Consider the following 18,937-nt stretch of genomic DNA (forward strand, 5'->3'; position numbering starts at 1 on the left):
AAAAAAAACCACATGCTTGAATGGATCTCAAGTGCTCAAACAAGTGCCCTCTCCTCCACCTCAACTACCGCATCCAAAAAAAAACAGTCCTCTGAGTTGTCATCCCAATCACACTTGCTTTCTCCCAGCTCTCAAGTCTCCATCCGCCCTGCACAGTATGGTGGAACAAAGATGGCTGAGCCTGCCGAGCTGTTCAGTCACACTATAGCCTGGGAATCAGAGGTATGCTCCAAAGCTACAGTAAGTACAGACCAGGAAATGGTCTGCAGTGATGCCCAGAACCTTTGTGACTCAGATTCAGGCCGTGATGACCAAGTTTCTGAGCATAATGTTGACCCTTATTCACAAACTGTAACACCTGATTGTCATTTACATGCTGAAGCACACGCTAAACACTATTCGGAGTCAGGGGGTGGGACAACAGGAAGGGGAGGGAGTACAGGAGGATTCCTATGCGCAAGGGACAACAACATCACCAAGGTCCAGACATTCATCATCACCAAGGTGGCAGGCATGGGACCATGGGGGACAGGGATCAACAAGGGCGAATGGTAGCAGGCAAAATGTTGAGGAAGGTGCAGGAGAACATGAAGAAATGGAGGACGAACTGTCCATGGACATGGAAGACTCAGCGGATGAGGGAGACCTTGGTCACATTTCAGTTTAAAGAGGTTGGGGGAGATGTCACAGGAAGAAAGAACGGTTAGCACCTCTATGCCACAAACACAGCGCGGACTTGGTCCGCATGGCTGCGCAAGACACATGAGCGCCTTCTTGCTGCACTACCTCCAACATGACACTCGCATTGTCAAAATTAGACATGATGATGACTACTGGCTTGCCACACTATTAGATCCCCGGTACAAGTCCAAATTTTGTGACATAATTCCAGCCATAGAAATGGACGCACATATGCAGGAGTATCAGCAGAAGCTGTTACTCGATCTTAGCTCGGCTTTTCCACCAAATAACCGTGGTGCACGGAGTGAATCTCCAAGTTGTAACTTGGCAAACATGGTACGGTCTCGTCAACAGTCTAACCGTACCAGCAGCACCGTATCTGGTGCTGGTAACAGCAATTTTATTGAATCGTTTCATAATTTTTTTTAGACCATCCTTTGCAAGGCCACCAAAGATAAGAAGTCTGACACATAGTCAACGGCTGGAGAGGATGATACAGGAATATCTCCAAATGAACATCGATGCCATGACTTTGCAAATGGAGCCTTGCTCATTTTTGGGCTTCAAATCTTGAAAAATGGCCTGAGCTCTCCACTTACACCTTGGAGATCTTGTCGTGTACAGCTGCCAGCGTTGTCTCAGAATGTGTCTTCAGTGCTGCTGGGTGTGTGCTGACAGATAAGCGCACGCATCTGTCCACTGACAATGTGGACAGACTAACGTTCATCAAAATGAACAAGTCATGGATCCGCAAGGACTTTACTACCCCTCTGTCATCCTGTGGAGAATAAAGGCTTGTGGATTTAGAATGTGCTTGATGCTAATGTACCTGTCAAGTTTACAACTGGGGCACAAGTGCTGCCACTGAAGGGGTGTCTGTGTGGCCCAATTTTTTGGAAAAAAAGGAGACTCCGCTTGGAGTAACCCTTGCTGATTTTTTAAAAAGGAGCCAAGATGAACAAGTCATGGTTCAGCAAAGACTTTGCTACCTACCCCGGTGTCATCCTGGGGACGGTTAAGGATGGCGTATTTTTGAATGTGCTTAATGCAAATCTACCTGTGAAGTGTACAACTGGGGCACAAGTGCTGAAACTGAAGGGGTGTCTGTGTGGCCCATTTTTTGGAAAAAAGGGAGACTCCGCTTGGAGTCACCTAGCGGTGTTTTACATGATTTTAGAAGGGCATGCCATGCCTATATCTGTGTCTCGTCCTCTTTTTCATCGTAACGCTGTTTTGTTTTTGCATGAGAATTTGTTCTTGTCACTTTCCCATGTGTTTGTGTTGTGTTGTGAGTTGTTTGTCACCTTTTGGACACCTTTGAGGGTGTTTTCTAGGTGTTTTTATGTGTTTGTGATTGCCTCCCATTGTTTTCTATGGGGTTCGAGTGGTTCGTCGAACCGGTTCGCCGAACCGAACTCGAACGCGACCTCCGTTCGACGAACCAAGCTCGAGCCGAACCACAACCGGTTCGCTCATCTTTAGTGTGCATCCTTTACCCATCTTTTTAAGCATGCGCAAAAGTGCGGTTTTACTACTTTTTTTGCCACAAGATGGAGACTTGTTGCAGGAAATTGGTATTTAAATTCCAGCACCAAATCTGCATTTTTTTATTGGTAGAAAACTGCACAAAAAAGCAATGGATGCGACAAATCTTGGCGACTGTAGGCTGCTATTTTTACACTAGGGGGGTGCAATAACATGGGCCTCCCCAGCCTGAGAATACCAGCACCCTGTCTGCTGTCTGCTGTATCTTGGCTTAGTATCAAAATTGGGGGGAACCATACGCTTTTGTAAAAAAAAAAATAAATATGTAAAAAAAGCCACATGGGTTCTCTCATATTTTGATACACAGCCTCTATAATGCGCACAGTTGGGGGCTGCAGCCTGTAGCCATCTGCACTATCTATCATTATACAGGGGACTCTACTTCATTCTTTTATTTATTTATTTTTACACCCCGTTAGGGGACCCAGGCAGCCTCTGTGAGGGCAACTAATCAGAGACACCAACACGCGGCAATTTGACTCCAGAAAATCACAGACACTATCACAGACGGTGGGTGGAGAAAGCAGTGAATATGTATGAGATGTAAGGAGCGAACCTTGAAGCGGTGTGACACCCATGCGCGGAGACATTAACCGTTTTGCTTCTTTTTTCTCTATTTTTAATATCTGCGTGACCGAACCTGAACAGGAACCAGACATACAGGCCTGTGTTTGGGTCCAGGACCTGGACACCTGATGTTCGGTATGAACCCCGCACTTAACAGTTCGGGTTCACTTACCTCTAATTATCGGGCCTTTTTTACCTACTCCCCTTGTGAAAATTGGAAATATAAGGTTAAAACATTATTTTAATAGTAAATATGTACTTATTTTCTGTTCACCACCCAATAGTATAAGATTTTGTGAAACACCTTTGGTATCCATATTTCCTTACTGCACCCCTAAAATAAATTAAAGGATGCAGTTTGTAAAATGCATTTATGTGTGTGGGGGGTTCTGCTGATCTGGCACCTCAGGGGCTCTCCCAATGTGACATGGCACTCGCAAACCAATCCAACTAAATTTGAACTCATATATGGATCTCCTTCCCTTCTTGACTTTGCACTGTGCCTCAAAAGAGGTTTTTAACCACTTATGGGATATTGTCACTCAGGAGAAATTGCAAAACAAATTGTATCTTTCATTATCTCCTGTTACTATAGCGAATTTGAAAAATTTAGGGTTAAAGCAACATTTTTGTAGTTGAAAAGTTATTTTTCATTTTCACATCTCAAAATTATAAAATTTGGCGATACACCTGGGGATTCAACGTGTTGACCAAACATACAGGTAAATTCCTTGAGGGTTCACTTGTGGGGGAGCTCCACTATTCAGCCACATCAGGGGCTCTCCAAATGCGACATGACATCCGCTAACAATTCCAGCTAGTTTTGCATTAAAAAATTCAGATGCCGCTATTTCCCTTATGAGCCCTGCCATATACCAAAACAGTAGATCTCCACCCCATGTGGAGTATAGGCATACTTAGCAGAAATTGCTCAACAAAATGTATGGTCCATTTTCTCCTGTTAATTTTGTGACAAAGAAAAATTTTGGGTTATTGCAACAAAATTGTGGTTAAAAATGTATCTTTTCATTTTCACGGCTCAACGTTATAAAATTCTGTAACACACTTTGGGATTCAAGGTGCTCACCAAACATCTATGTAAATTCTTTGAGGGGTCTACTTTTCAAAATTTATCACTGGGGGGGATTTCTACTGTTTAGGCACATCAGGGGTTCTCCAAACAGGACATGACATCCGCTAACAATTCTAGTTAATTATGCATTCAAAAATTAAAATGGCGCTCCTTCCCTTCTTAGTCCTGCTGTGCTCCCAAACAGCAGATTTCCACCACGTGTAAGATACTGGCGTACTCAGGAGAAATTGCACAACAAATTGTACTGTGCATTTTCTCCTGTTGCTCTTATAAAACTGAAAGATTCAAGGTTAAAGCAACATTTTTGTGGTTTTCATAGATCAAAGTTATAAATTACTGTAACGTACCTGGGGGCTCAAATTGCTCACCAAACATCTGGATAAATTCCTTGAGGGGTCTAGTTTCCAAAATAGGGTCACTTGTGGGGGAGTTCAACTATTTAGGCCCATCAGGGATTCTCCAAATGCAACATGGGGTCTGCTAACGATTACAGACAATTTTGTGCTCTAAAATTCAAAGGCGCTCCTTCCCTTCCAAGCCTTGCCATGCTCCCAAACAATATATTTCCACCACATGGGAAAATGCAAAATTTGGGGCTAAAGTGACATTTTTTGGGGAAAAAATAAAATTTTTATGTTTTCCTTTCATATTACTTTAGTTCCTGTGAAGCATCTAAAGCGTTAAAAACTTCTTGGATGTGATTTTAAGCAGTTTTAGGAGTGCAGTTTTTAGAAGGTGTCACTTTTGGGTATTTTCTGTCACCTAGGTTTCTCAAAATCACTTCAAATGTGATGCGGTCCCTAAAAATCTAAGTGTGGAGGTTTTCTTCATTTTATAAGAGTGATGGTGTAAAAATTCACTATTTTTAATCCCACAAAAGACTTCTGAAAAGTGGGCAGATTTTCCTCACAGATTTGCATTAGACTGGGAAAATCCACAAGTTAAAAAAAAAACAAAAAAACATTTTTAGGCCCCATACGCACGCTGCAGTTTTTGATGTTTCTTTGGTGCAGTTTGTGGTGACCTTTAGTCACCACAAACTGCATGCTTTTCCTTCCCTAGCAAAGTCAATGAGATTTCAGATTAGCTATGCACACGTTGTTTTTTTTTGGCTGCACAAAATGCATAATGTCAATTCTTTTTCGTTTTTTACCTACGTTTTTTACCCATTGGGGATAAAAAATGCATTGTCAAAACCATACCAAATACATGTGTTATTTGATGCTTTTTTGCTACAAGATACGTTTTTTTTTGGCCACAGGGTGCATTTTGTGGATACCACAAAAATTGGAGCGTGTGGACACAGCCTTAGTGCGTCTCCGCAGCCGAAACACATCAAAGACGCATATACTCCGCACATAACAATACTATTAAAGTTTTGTCAAAGCCAAATAACAAGAAGTATCAAACTCAGAGCAACTTTGTTTAAAACATGACATACCAAGAAGAGACAAAAGTCACAGAGTCAAAAACACGGTAAAAATACATATTGAGAAATGAACACAAAGATGCATAAAAAAACGCAAGTAACCTATTTGCTACTCAAAGGCAGCGTGCTGACCAATCAGAGGCAAGCGGCTCATGCCTTTGACGTCAGTGCCCTGACAGCGGACGTTCCTCCATCGTTGTGATGGTTACCAGATACACATCCTGTACCGGGGAACTACAAGAACCAGGAGGCCAGTGAGGAAACGGAAAGTAAGGTAAGCATAATATGTGTGTGTGCATGCGTGTTTGTGTGTGTTTGTATGTGTTTGGAATGGCACAATAGGGGACCAAGATGGGACATTGAACAAGTTGTGGAACGAATTGTCTGCAGTGCAATGATTTTCTATGAGAAATTTTGCTTTGTTAGACGAGTAACTTGGTTTACAGGCACTCTCCCAGAACGGATTGTTCTCGTAAACCAAGGTTCCACTGTATAATGTTATGAATAAGACACAAAATTTATTGAACAAAGATGAAGGTGGATTTTTTTTTCATTAATAGAGTTTATAAAAGTTAATCAATAAGTTATATGTAGACCAAAATGGTGAAATTAATAAACACAACTTATCCAACAAAAAACAGCCATGTACAGAAAAAAAATAAATATACCAACTGAACACAATAAACCATGGGATAAATGCATATAACAGCAATAATGAATGGACTAAAGGGGAAAAACAATTTTAGTAACTTAAAGGGGTATTCCCATCTCAAAGATCATATCCCAATATGTAGTAGATGTAGTAATAATATTATTAGCAAATATCTCCAATTAGAAATATGGTATAGTTCTGATTCACTGTCACTTATCTCATTGGAAAGGGCATTGCAGGACCTTAGATATCCATGGTTACGACCACTAGCAACTAACTTTCACTATATGCGTAGTTATAACCATTGATACCTAAGGTCCTGCAATGCCCTACACATAATTGACAGATAAGTACATTTCTAATTGGAGGTATTTTGCTAATATTATTTATTATTATTATTATTATTACTACTACTACTACTACACCTACTACATATTGTATAGGACCTTGCAGATGGGAACACCCCTTTAGGCCTCTGCCACACTCACGTGAAATTCACGCACGTGCCGAGAGACACGTATTTCCCCTGCGTGTTGCGTGCAGGTAAGTACGTGTCTCTGTTCCGTGCGGGCCACGTGTGTTCTACGTGTGCTATCCGCGATAGCACACGTAGAACCGGTAATTTACATACTCACCTGGTTCTTCCTGCTGTCCGTGCTGCTGTCCGTGGTGCTGATCTTCGGCTCCAGCCCTCCCGTCTCCCCGCTGCTGCTGCTGCCAGGCAGTGAAGTGAATATTAAAAAAGAATAATGAGCGGCGGTCGGCAGCAAGAGGCAGCAGCGGCAGAGACAGGAGGGCTGGAGTAGGTGAGTTAATGTTTTGGTTTTTTTTCACTGACACGTGTGTTTTCTCCGGCGCGTGTCACACAGGACCGCATCCACACTACACCCGTGTGGTACGGGTGCGGGCCGCGTGACACCCGTGCTGCGGGAGAAAATACTGACATGTCAGCGCTTTGAAAAATGCACACACGTACAAACGCACACGGACACACGTTCCATGTGGTTTTACGTGTGTGTGCCTGCTACAATAGGGTAGCATTGCTTAACGTGTCTCCGTGCCGCCGGTACGTGTAAAAAATGACAAACACGTGCCGGCGGCACGGATGTGTGTCGCAGGCCTTAAGCTCAAAAGCTAAACATCTAGACTGATCCCAAGAGATCTCAGAGACCATGCCTGGATAAAGGTACATACACTTCTGTTTTGTTTTAATCATGTCTGTTTCATAAGGCGAAGTAAAAAAAAAAAAATAACATTTTTACAAATTGTTATAATTTTTCACATCATACATCATGTGGCTTTTTTATACATTTTGATGAGTGTTATTGTACGTTGATATTATGGTGCCTGATATTTTGCATACACAGTATTGCTAGGACCCACTGGACCATGAGATGGACCTAAGTTTTATAGGATGAAAATAGGTAAAAAAGATAAGCAAAAAATGTGGTCATCATGTATTGTTACAGGGGAAATCTGCTGTTGACATTGTTATGGGGGTACTGGCCACCAATTCTGTACTAATGTCCTTCATCCTGCTATATATGTCCTCCATCCTGGTATGTACAGTATGTCCTCCCTCCTGGCATAAATGTCCCTCATCCTGGTATATACGTCCCTCATCCTGGTATATATGTCCCCATCCTGGTATATATGTCCCCCATTCTTGTGTATATGTCCCCCATCCTGGTATATATGTCCTACATCCCTGTAGATATGATCCCCATATTGGTACATATGATATAAATTTGTGCGTTATCTTCACAAATATTGTTTTTCTAAAAGTCCTTTTTATTTATCACATATTAATAATATAAAGCATTATATATTATATTGTTATATAAATGTAAAATATTTCTAAGAGTACTTTAAATGCCAGTGAAAAAAAAATAAAATATACAGTATGTTCCTAGTTCTGTTCTTTTCATTCTCTGGGAAAAGGTCATTTGCTGTCAAAACATTACTTTTTAAATAAATGTTTTCGCAAACATTGTAAGTTTTATTGCAGCTAAGGAAAAAGGAAACTATTTAAATCATCTTCCATTTCAAGTGTGAATGAGCGGGCGAGTGTGATTTGTGTCTCTGTACTTTGGATTATGTGTGAGACTTGTGATTCACGGACATTAGAAGGGAGTAACACGTATTGAATCGCTGTTTGTATTTATTTGTTTAATTACTTAATATTTTTGTCTTGTGCAATCCCCATTAGAGAAATGTGCTTCAATATTGGCAATGCCATCCAGTGTACATATTGCTGCATGTGCGCAATCCTTGCAGAGCCATTTGATGGTGCATACTACTGTGCAAGATGTGTTCACATTGTGCATTTAGATTAGAAAGTCCAGGTACTGGATCTAGATGAGCAGTTGGCAACATGGAGATCCGTAGACAATATCGAAAAGGGTTTACTGCTCACTGGGGTAGATGTGGGGGGACCATCGTAGTATGGAGCTGCAGGACAGTCAGCTATCAACTCGGTGACAGAAGGCAGGGTAGAAGGAATCGTGCAAGGGAGACTAGTTCTGATCTGACACCCCAATAAGTTTGCTAAGTTGACAGATGAGGGGGGCGTCAGTACAGAAGTAGCACTGCTGAAGGAAGACACATCCTCGGAGGAGTGTCACACTCCTGTTTCCCCTCTTACTGGAGAAAAGCCAGGCCGGACTGGTACCCTATAATGGGAAAGTCCAATATTAGGGAAGCAGATAGGGCAATCTGTCACAAAGAAAGGGATTGTTGAATAGTGTGTTGTCTTCCTGAGACTTGAGTTCGGCACATCGCTGATCGGGTTGACAGATTACTGGGAGGGGCTGGTGAGGACTCAGCGGTCATGGTGCATGTCAGCATAAATGACAAAGTTAGAGGTAGGTAGATGGGCCTTAAAGATGACTTCAGGGAATTAGGCTGTAAGCTGAAAGCATTGACCTCAAAAGTGATGTTTTCTGAAACACTGCCTGCACCACGTGCAACGTCAGAAAGGCAGTGGGAGATTAAGGAGGAAAGATAAGTGATTCAGTAATTGGAATTAGGGTTTTGTCTTTATGAATAACTGGACTGACTTTTTTGTTGGCTACAGGCACTATGCTAGGAATGGGCTGCAGCTCAATGGGGATTGGGCAGCCATGCTGGGAAAAAATGTCTAAAAGGTTGAAAGACTTGGGGAAGTATTTACTGTATAGGATGGAAAGATAGTACAGATACTGGCCTGGGCATAAGTAATGAGATTTGGAATGGAATGGGGGGAGGGGTTAGGACAGTCAATAGTCTAAGTAAGATTAGTGGTACAGACAAATATATAAAGAGCATGTACACTAATGTCAGAAACCTCACCAACAAGATGGAGGAAATAGAATTAACCCCTTCACAACCTGGGACGTAATGGTACGTCCTAAATCATGAAGGGGTGATCACCACCGTCTGCTGCGGTAAGTTGGTGGTGATCCCTGCACATGTCTGCTGATTTGAACAGCAGACGTGTGTGCCTCGCAGGAGCAGGTGGATCCGCGATCCACCCACATCTGTTAACCACTGAAATCATGCTGTCAAAATGTGACAGCGTGATTTAAAGCGCCACAGTGGGGAACGCGCCTTTCCCCGCCACTATTGGAGGCCACATGACGCAATCACACAAAATGCAATAAGAGACGATCAAAAAGTAGCATCTGTGAAAAAATGGTACCATTAAAAGCGTCTGCTCGAAACACAAAAAATAAGCCATCAATGAGCCCCATATCCCAAAAAATGAGTACGCTACGGGTCGTGGAAAATGGCGCAAAAATGCACCACTTTTTTAGATAAACTTCTAAAAAAAAATGAATCCCTTAGATAAAAGTAAACCTATACATGTTTGGTGTCTACGAACTTGTACCATTCTAAGGCATCATACTAACACATCAGTTTTACCATATAGTGTACACTGTGAATAAAATCCCCCAAAAACAATTGTACAATCACACTTTTTTTGCAATTTTTCCGCACTTGGAATTTTTTGCTGTTTTCCAATATACTATATGGTAATACATATGGTTTCATTTAAAATTCCAACTTGTCTCACAAAAAACAAGCCCTTGTATGGCAAGACTGACAGAAAAATAAAAATGTTACTGCTCTAACGGGAAAAAAAGGGGAGCAAAAATAGTAATTAAAAACGGAAAATCGCCCAGGGGTGAAAAAGTTAATATTGTTGGAAAACAATTATGATATGGTGGGGATAACAGAGACATGGCTAGACAAGAGCTATCTCTGTGCTGTTAATTTACAGAGATATACCGTATTTTTTGTTTTATAAGATACACCGGATTATAGGATGCTCCACAAATTGAGAGAAAGAAAAAGGTATAAAAAAAAATTAGGGTTGAAAATGGGGTTAATTTTATAATCTGGTAGTATCATATAGGGGGTGGCAGCACTGGTGGAGCAGGATCACAGGAGGGGTGGTGGAGGTGGGTGACGCTGTGGCGGGTATCCCAGCTAGCTTCGCTGCAGGTGCTGTGAGACAGGAGTCATCCAGAAAATGTCAGCGGTGCAGACTTCAAAGAAATGGCGCCTCGGAGTCAGCATGTGCACAGATAGAGCTTTTTGAAGACCACCCTGTCGACATTTTCTAGATGGCTCCTGCCTCAAAGCGCCCGCAGCAAGCATAGCCAGAACACCTGCTGCACCGCCCACAGCACCGCCTTACTCAGGCACTGCCACAGCCTCCTGTGACCCCGCTCCACCCTCCCGGTAAGCTACAACCGGGTTATAAGACGCATCCCCCATTTTCCTTCCAAATTTTTGGAAGAAAAAGTGCGTCTTACAATCCAAAAAATATGATAGTCTGTTCAGGAATGACCGTACAAATAAGCGAGGGGGAGGTGTGTGTTTATATGTAAGATGATCCCTAAGACTCATCCTATGTGACAATTTATGTGAGGCTAATGAAAATGTAGAGTCCCTAAGTGGAGATAAGGAGAGGGAAAAAGAAAACACTGTTAGGGGTTTGTTATAAGTCTCCAAATATAATGGAAGTGGCAGAAAATATCCTCATAAAACAAATAGATGAGGCAGCAAATCAGGGAGAAGTCCTTATTATGGGGGAGTTCAACTATCTCAAAAAAATTGGGGAGCAGAAACTTGCAGGTTCAGCAAAGGAAAAGTTTTTGACAACAATAAAAGACAACTACCTTTTACAATTGGTTCAGGACCCAACAAGAAGGGGAGCTTTGTTAGGCCTAATATTAACCAATAGGCCTGACCGCATGTCAAATATATAGGTTATGGGTCACATAGGTAATAGTGATCCTAAAATAATAAAGTTTTCATGTGTCCTTTAATAAGATGTATGGTAGGGGAGCTACAAGGGCACTACATTTCAAGAAGGCAAATTTCCACCATATAAGAGATGAACATAGTACCATAAACTGGGGCAATGTCTTGAGAAATAAAGGTACACAAAACACAAGGGACACTTTTATTAGGATACTGAATAAACCTGTGCATAATGTCTGTGCACAATGTATACCCCACGGGAATAAAGAAGCTGGAAGTAGGAGGAAACCATTATGACTTAATAGAGCTCTAAGAGGTGCAATAAATGATAAAAAAAAGCGTTTAGAGAGTTAAAGCAAGAAGGTAGGGAGAAAGCACTAAAGAGAATCAAATAAATTATGTAAAAAACAAATCAAGGCAGCAAAGATTGAGACAGAGTCATTACCAGAGGTAGTAAAAATAATCCAAAAATATTCTTCAACTACATAAACAGTAAGAAACTCAAATATGATAGTGTTGTCCCCTTCAAAAATAGTCTGGGTGGAATGGTGGAAGAAGATGAAGGAAAGGCCAATTTGCTAAATGCCTTTTTCTCTACAGTAGTTATACAAGAAAAATCCCATGACAGATGATATGATCAGGAATACCATGAATTACCAAGTATTACGCTGCCTCAAAATCACTAAAGTAGACAAATCCCCAGGCCCAGATGGCATACAATCCCGAATATTGCAGGAATTAAGTACGGGGATAGACCGACCATTATTTTTAATCTTCACAGATTCCATAATAACATGAACTGTACCACAGGAATGGTACATAGCAAATGTGCCAATATTCAAAAAGGAGACAAAACCCACACCTGGAAATTATATGACAATAAGTTTAACCTCTATGGTGGGTAAAATCCTTGAGTATTTCCTAAGAGATGTCATCTTGTAGTATCTCAAGAAGAATAACCTCATGACCCAGTATCAACATCGGTTTATCTGATCAGCTTTCATCAGGAGGTAAGTTTTAGACTGAACCAGGGAAATGCAGTGAATGTTGTCTATATGGATTTCTCAAAGGTGCCTCATAAAGTGCCACACAAAAGGTTGGTAGATAAAATGAGAATAATGGGAATAGAAGAAAATTTGTGTCACTGGGTTAAAAACTGGCTTAGTGATAGGAAACAAAGGGTGGTTATTAACGGAACACCATCGGACTGGGTCACAGTTAACAGTGGGGTATCACATGGGGTCAGTATTGGACCCTCTTTTTTAAGCATACTTATTAATGACCTTGTAGGGGGCATTGAGAGTAGAATTTCAATATTTGCAGATGATACTAATCTCTGTAATGTAATCAATACAGAGGAGGATGATTTAATATTGCAGAGGGATTAGTGTAAGCTGGAGACTTGGGCTGAGAAATGGCAGTAGGAGTTTAATGTGGATAAATGTAAGGTCATGCACTTGGTCAAAGAAAATTAAATTTATATTTATGTACTTAATTGTAAAAACCTGGATAAAACTGTAACTGAAAATGACAGGCATCTTATAAAATAATGAAATGCATGAAAAGAGGCATAGATGCTCATAAGAACACCATAGCACTGCCTCTATACAAGTCACTAGTACAACCACACTTAGGGGTACTTTACACGTTGCGACATCGCTAGCATCGGCTAGCGATGCCAAGCGCGATAGCACCCGCCCCCATCGTACATGCGATATGTGGTAATTGCTACCGTAGCGAATATTATCGCTACGGCAGCTTCACACACACATACCTGCTCAGCAACGTCGCTGTGACTGCCGAACTATCCCTCCTTCAAGGGGGAGGTGCGTTCGGCGTCACAGCGACGTCACCGCGACGTCATCAATCGGCCAGCCAATAGAAGCGGAGGGGCGGAGATGAGCGGGACATAACATCCCGCCCACCTTCTCCCTTCCGCATTGCCGTCGGGATGCAGGTAAGGAGATGTTTATCGCTCCTGCGGTTTTACACACAGCGATGTGTGGAGCTGCAAGAAAGACAAACAGCATCGTACCTGCGGTCGACCCGACATTATAAAAGTGAATGACACTACACAGATCACCGGTTTTCAACGCTTTTGCGATCGTTTATTGTTGCACCTAGGATTTACACGTTGAGATGTCGCTACCAGCGCCGGATGTGCGTCACTAACGACGATATTTCGAAAGCGATGTCGCAAAGTGTAAAGCCCCCCTTAAGGTCCTGTCACACACAGAGATAAATCTTTGGCAGATCTGTGGTTGCAGTGAAATCATGGACAGATTGTTGCATTTGTACACAGCCACAAACCTGGCACTGAATTCCACAATTTCACTGCAACCACAGATCTGCCACAGATCTGCCACAGATTTATCTCTGTGTGTGACAGGGCCTTTTGAGTACTGTATACAATTTTGGTCTGCGATATATAAAAAGGACATAGCTGAACTACAGTGGGTGTAGAGAAGAGCAACCAACCTTATTAAAGTAATTGGTGGACTGTAATATGATGATAGGTTATTAAAATTGTGATTATTCAGTTTGAAAAAAGAAGGCTGAGGGGGTCATCTCATTATAATGTACAAATATATGAGGGGACAGTGCAGAGCTCTTTCTAATGATCTTTTTACCCCTAGGCCTGTTACGGGGAGAAGGGGGCATCTACTATGTCTAGCGGAAACAAGATTTAATCATAATCACAGATGCAGATTCTTTACTATAAGAGCAGTGAGACTATAGAACTCTCTGCCATATAGTGTTGTAATGGTTGATTCATTACTACAATTTAAGAGAGGCTTGGATGCCTGTCTTGAAAAAATATAATATTATTGATCTTGTGCACTAGATTCTGTGATGGGGCGTTGATTCAGAGAAATAGTCTGATTGCTGTATGTGAAGTCAGGAAGGGATTTTTCCTCTAATAAGGAGCTTACTGACTGCCCCATGGGGTTTTTGCCTTCCTCTGTATCAACATGTTAGGTCTTGGGTTGAAGTTGAACTCAATGGACTTAAGTCTACCTTCAATCTTAAAACCTATGAAACTATGAAGTACAAGTGTATTTTCACCTGGATCACACAAGTAGCAGTAACGATTTTACCCTTGTCCACCCTCCGGGTTAATGTTTTCTGGCCATGGACAGGAGCTGCACAAATTTCCTGTTCCTTGGCTTGTCTTATGGTTTGCTATGCTGGCGCATCATCACTTGTGCGCCCCACAGATGTCGTCACACCAGGCCAGGAAATTCACGTAGCTTCTGTCCATGGCCAGAAAGCACTGACCTGGATGGTAGTTTACGGTTGCCTAGAGCAATCCGCTCATTTCTAACTATTACTGTATTATCACTCATTGTCCTAAAGCTGTTATCCCATTGATCGATGTAAGGGTATGTTTACACTGTATGTATGTTTACACTGCATCTCTTTCTGTCATTTTTGGAGCAACAAATGCTGGAAAAAGCTGGTAAAAAAAAACACTTGAAACAAATGGTTCTTTTGGTTTCATTCAAAAAACAACTTCTAGGTCATATTTTCCAATATTTGAATGTCTTTTAGGCTAAAGGTTACTTTACACGCTGCGATATCTGTCCCGATATCGCTAGCGTGGGTACCCGCCCCCATCTGTTGTGCGACACGGGCAAATTGCTGCCCGTGCCGCACAACATCGCGCAGACCCGTCACACATACTTACCTGCCCGGCGACGTTGCTGTGACCGGCGAACCGCCTCCTTTCAAAGGGGGCGGTCCGTGCGGCGTCACAGCGACATCACTGAGCGGCCGCCCAATAGAAGCGGAGGGGCGGAGATGAGTGGCCGGAACATCCCGCCCACCTCCTTCCTTCCGCATAGCGGCCGGGAGGCAGGTAAGGAGAGCTTCCTCGTTCCTGCGGCGTCACACATAGCAATGTGTGCTGCCGCAGGAGCGACGAACTACATCGTTACTGCTGCAGTAACGATAATCGAGAATGGACCCCCATGTCACCGATGAGCGATTTTGCACGTTTTTGCAACGATGCAAAATCGCTCATCGGTGTCACACGCAGCAACATCGCTAATGCGGCCGGATGTGCGTCACAAATTCCGTGAGCCCAACGACTCCGCATTAGCGATGTCGCAGCATGTAAAGCCCCCTTTAGACCGCACTTTGCGTTCACCTACTTGCAGTTCTAAATGCACATTTTGGGCTTAATTGATTTGACCAAAGTTGCCTTTTTGAGAACTTTAGCACTGAAAACGCATGCGTATTTACCGCGTTTTAGATGTGTTTTCAGCGCTTTTTACATGCTTTTTCACCTGCGTTTTGACAGATGCGTTTTGAACATTAAGACACTGCTAAATAAAGTTTACACAGTCAAATAGAATGAAAAAAGAGAAAAAAAAGATCAAATCTATATTAATGGGAAAAATAATGAAAATAGATATATTTCATAAAATTATAGCGGTAAAATACATTTTATCGCTAAAATAGCAATAAATGCATATTTTTCTTAAATTTAATTGTCGGGTTATGTGTGTGTGTAAAGGGACATATCAAATCATTATTTTGATGTCCAAAAAGCATGCATTTTGGAAGTCCAAAACGCATGTTTTCTGCACATAAAAAGCAGGTAAAACGCAGGAATTTGAAGGAATCTTGGTTTTTGCCATTTCTCATTGACTTCAATATTAGCAAAACGCACCCAAAATGGCAAAAACAACTGACATGCTGCTTCTTTGAACGCATGTTTTTTGCCACAAAATATTCAAATTAAACGCAGCGTTTAGAAACGCAAAGTGCGGTCTGAAAATCACCATTTTCCATTGACTTTGCTGGAAAATCAAAACGCATGCCTTTTGGCATGAAAAAGGTGCTTCTCAAAACAGACCTAAAAAGCAGCTGAAACGCAGGTAAAAACGCAAAGTGAGTTCTTAGCCCTAGACAATTCAGGCTTCCAAAGACAGAAAGCGTTTGAAAGAAGTAGTATCATCCACACTTGTTTGCCGCTAGAATAAATTATAATACAAGTTAATAGGAAAGCTAAAAAGATGCCCAATAGACGCTTGCGTATTTTTTGTGGGAGGGGCATTTGTTCGGTGCATTTTTTTAAAAAATACAAGCATCTTCTCCATTGTTTAATGGGAAAAGACACAGTGTAAACATACCCTGAAGGACCTACAATGCCACCAAAGTGCAACTTTTTTCCTACTCCATTTTCAGCCTGGCACCATGCCCCTATTTACTTGATTGGGATCACAGTTCATGCCTATCGCAATGGAAATCAACTCTAAATAGGAAGTTATTCTTTAGCAGCGCTATGGTTCTTTCTAGGGATCGGTAGGGGAGCTAGATATTAATCCCTCAACGTTCAGTAATGTGCCATCACATACTGTGGTGGGAAAACCCACAAGTGTTTCCGTTTTATTATAGACAGCTGAAGGTGTTCTGCTGGATAAAAGCAGAGAGTTGAAGTTCAAGTCACAGCCCACAGCTATGGCTGCCAGCCATATAGAAGCAGACGTGGATCTGAGAGGTAAACACAGGCACTATAGTATGCTCAGATATAGAATATTACGGACAGTGGATATCAGTGCTATTCAGATATAGGATATTATGGACAGTGGATATTGGTGCTATTCAGATAGAGGATATTATAGATAGTGGATATCGGTGCTACTCAGATATAGGATATTATGGACAGGGGATATTGGTGCTATTCACATATAGGATATTATGGACAGGGGATATTGGTGCTATTCACATATAGGATATTATGGACAGGGGATATTGGTGCTATTCACATATAGGATATTATGGACAGTGGATATCGGTGCTATTCAGATATAGGATATTATAGATAGTGGATATCGGTGCTACTCAGATATAGGATATTACGGACAGTGGATATCGGTGCTATTCAGATATAGGATATTACGGACAGTGGATATCGGTGCTATTCAGATATAGGATATTACGGACAGTGGATATCGGTGCTATTCAGATATAGGATATTACGGACAGTGGATATCGGTGCTATTCAGATATAGGATATTACGGACAGTGGATATCGGTGCTATTCAGATATAGGATATTACGGACAGTGGATATCGGTGCTATTCAGATATAGGATATTACGGACAGTGGATATCGGTGCTATTCAGATATAGGATATTATGGACAGTGGATATCGGTGCTATTCAGATATAGGATATTACGGACAGTGGATATCGGTGCTATTCAGATATAGGATATTACGGACAGTGGATATCGGTGCTATTCAGATATAGGATATTACGGACAGTGGATATCGGTGCTATTCAGATATAGGATATTACGGACAGTGGATATCGGTGCTATTCAGATATAGGATATTACGGACAGTGGATATCGGTGCTATTCAGATATAGGATATTATGGACAGTGGATATCGGTGCTATTCAGATATAGGATATTACGGACAGTGGATATCGGTGCTATTCAGATATAGGATATTACGGACAGTGGATATCGGTGCTATTCAGATATAGGATATTATGGACAGTGGATATTGGTGCTATTCACATATAGGATATTATGGACAGTGGATATCGGTGCTATTCAGATATAGGATATTATGGACAGTGGATATCGGTGCTATTCAGATATAGGATATTATAGATAGTGGATATCGGTGCTACTCAGATATAGAATATTACAGACAGTGGATATCGGTGCTATTCAGATATAGAATATTACGGACAATGGATATCGGTGCTATTCAGATATAGGATATTACAGACAGTGGATATTGGTGGTATTCAGATTTAGGATATTACAGACAGTGGATATCGGTGCTATTGAAGTGATCAGTTTGTCAGTAATAATATCAGTAAGGAACAGTTTTGTGCTCTTCACACAGAGCTTGCAGTTATTGCCATACATATAATGGGTTAACTGGCTACTACTCTACTTACACTTCATGCCAAATGCTTCTTACCTGTAAAGTAGAAAGCAGAACTTGCAAACCGCTAGAGCCTTCACTTGCCATGTCTGTGCCAATGACAACTATGCCTTGCTCACACTGTGGTCAATCAGACAACCAGCAGACACAATGCAGCTTAACCCGTCTCTGCCAAGTCCCTGATGCTCTCTGTCCTAAGGGTAGATCAAGTCACACATAAAGTGGCATGTTACTATTCAAAGCCATGCAATTCTAGACCTCAGCTGTGGGAACTAAATGCCAGTATGCCACTCTGACGATTACGTTAATTTCCTATGTAAAGAATCCCAGAGATTAAGCAGGGTCTCATAGCAAGAGATATGTCAGCGAGGTTAGGGATAGAAGTCCTTGTTGGGAAAAGGGGAGGTAGCGAGGAACTTCAAGTCAGCAAACAAAACCGGTTGGAGAGAGAGGCGAAGAAAATGACAGACACTGGCAGCCTGTGTGAAGTGTACAAATGTCCCCTGGAAGACAAGAGTAGTGGTCTTGCTTTCAACCAGCCTCCTTGTCCACATGAAATTGGATACTGGATTTCACATACTGCTCACCAAAAGGAGCCTCCAGGGTCAAGAAAATAGCAAACCCCACTCCGAAATAGAAACAGGCGGCATTCTGCGGCCTAAAACCCTGCAAACCGGAGAGAATAACTTTAAGGGAATTTTGCGTACTTTTGCCCTGAAATAACAGAACATCGATTTTAATCAGCTCAATAAAGAATCGCTGATGTAATTGCAGCAAGTTCATGCATTTATAATGAACGGAACGTTG

At 41.7% G+C, this 18,937-nt stretch overlaps 1 protein-coding gene across 1 annotated transcript in view; it reads right to left on the bottom strand.

Annotated features, from left to right (window-relative positions):
• AGBL1 (AGBL carboxypeptidase 1) overlaps window positions 1–18,476 on the bottom strand; it is a 1,396,462-nt gene extending 1,377,986 nt beyond the window's left edge. Inside the window, exon 1 of the mRNA XM_075345952.1 lies at window positions 18,167–18,476. Coding sequence (XP_075202067.1) covers window positions 18,167–18,217 — 51 coding nt within the window. The 5' untranslated portion in view covers window positions 18,218–18,476. The remainder of the gene's footprint in view (window positions 1–18,166) is intronic.
• Window positions 18,477–18,937: the final 461 nt, after the last annotated feature.

The sequence above is a fragment of the Anomaloglossus baeobatrachus genome, chromosome 4 (assembly GCF_048569485.1).
Source record: "Anomaloglossus baeobatrachus isolate aAnoBae1 chromosome 4, aAnoBae1.hap1, whole genome shotgun sequence".
Classification (NCBI taxonomy): domain Eukaryota; kingdom Metazoa; phylum Chordata; class Amphibia; order Anura; family Aromobatidae; genus Anomaloglossus; species Anomaloglossus baeobatrachus.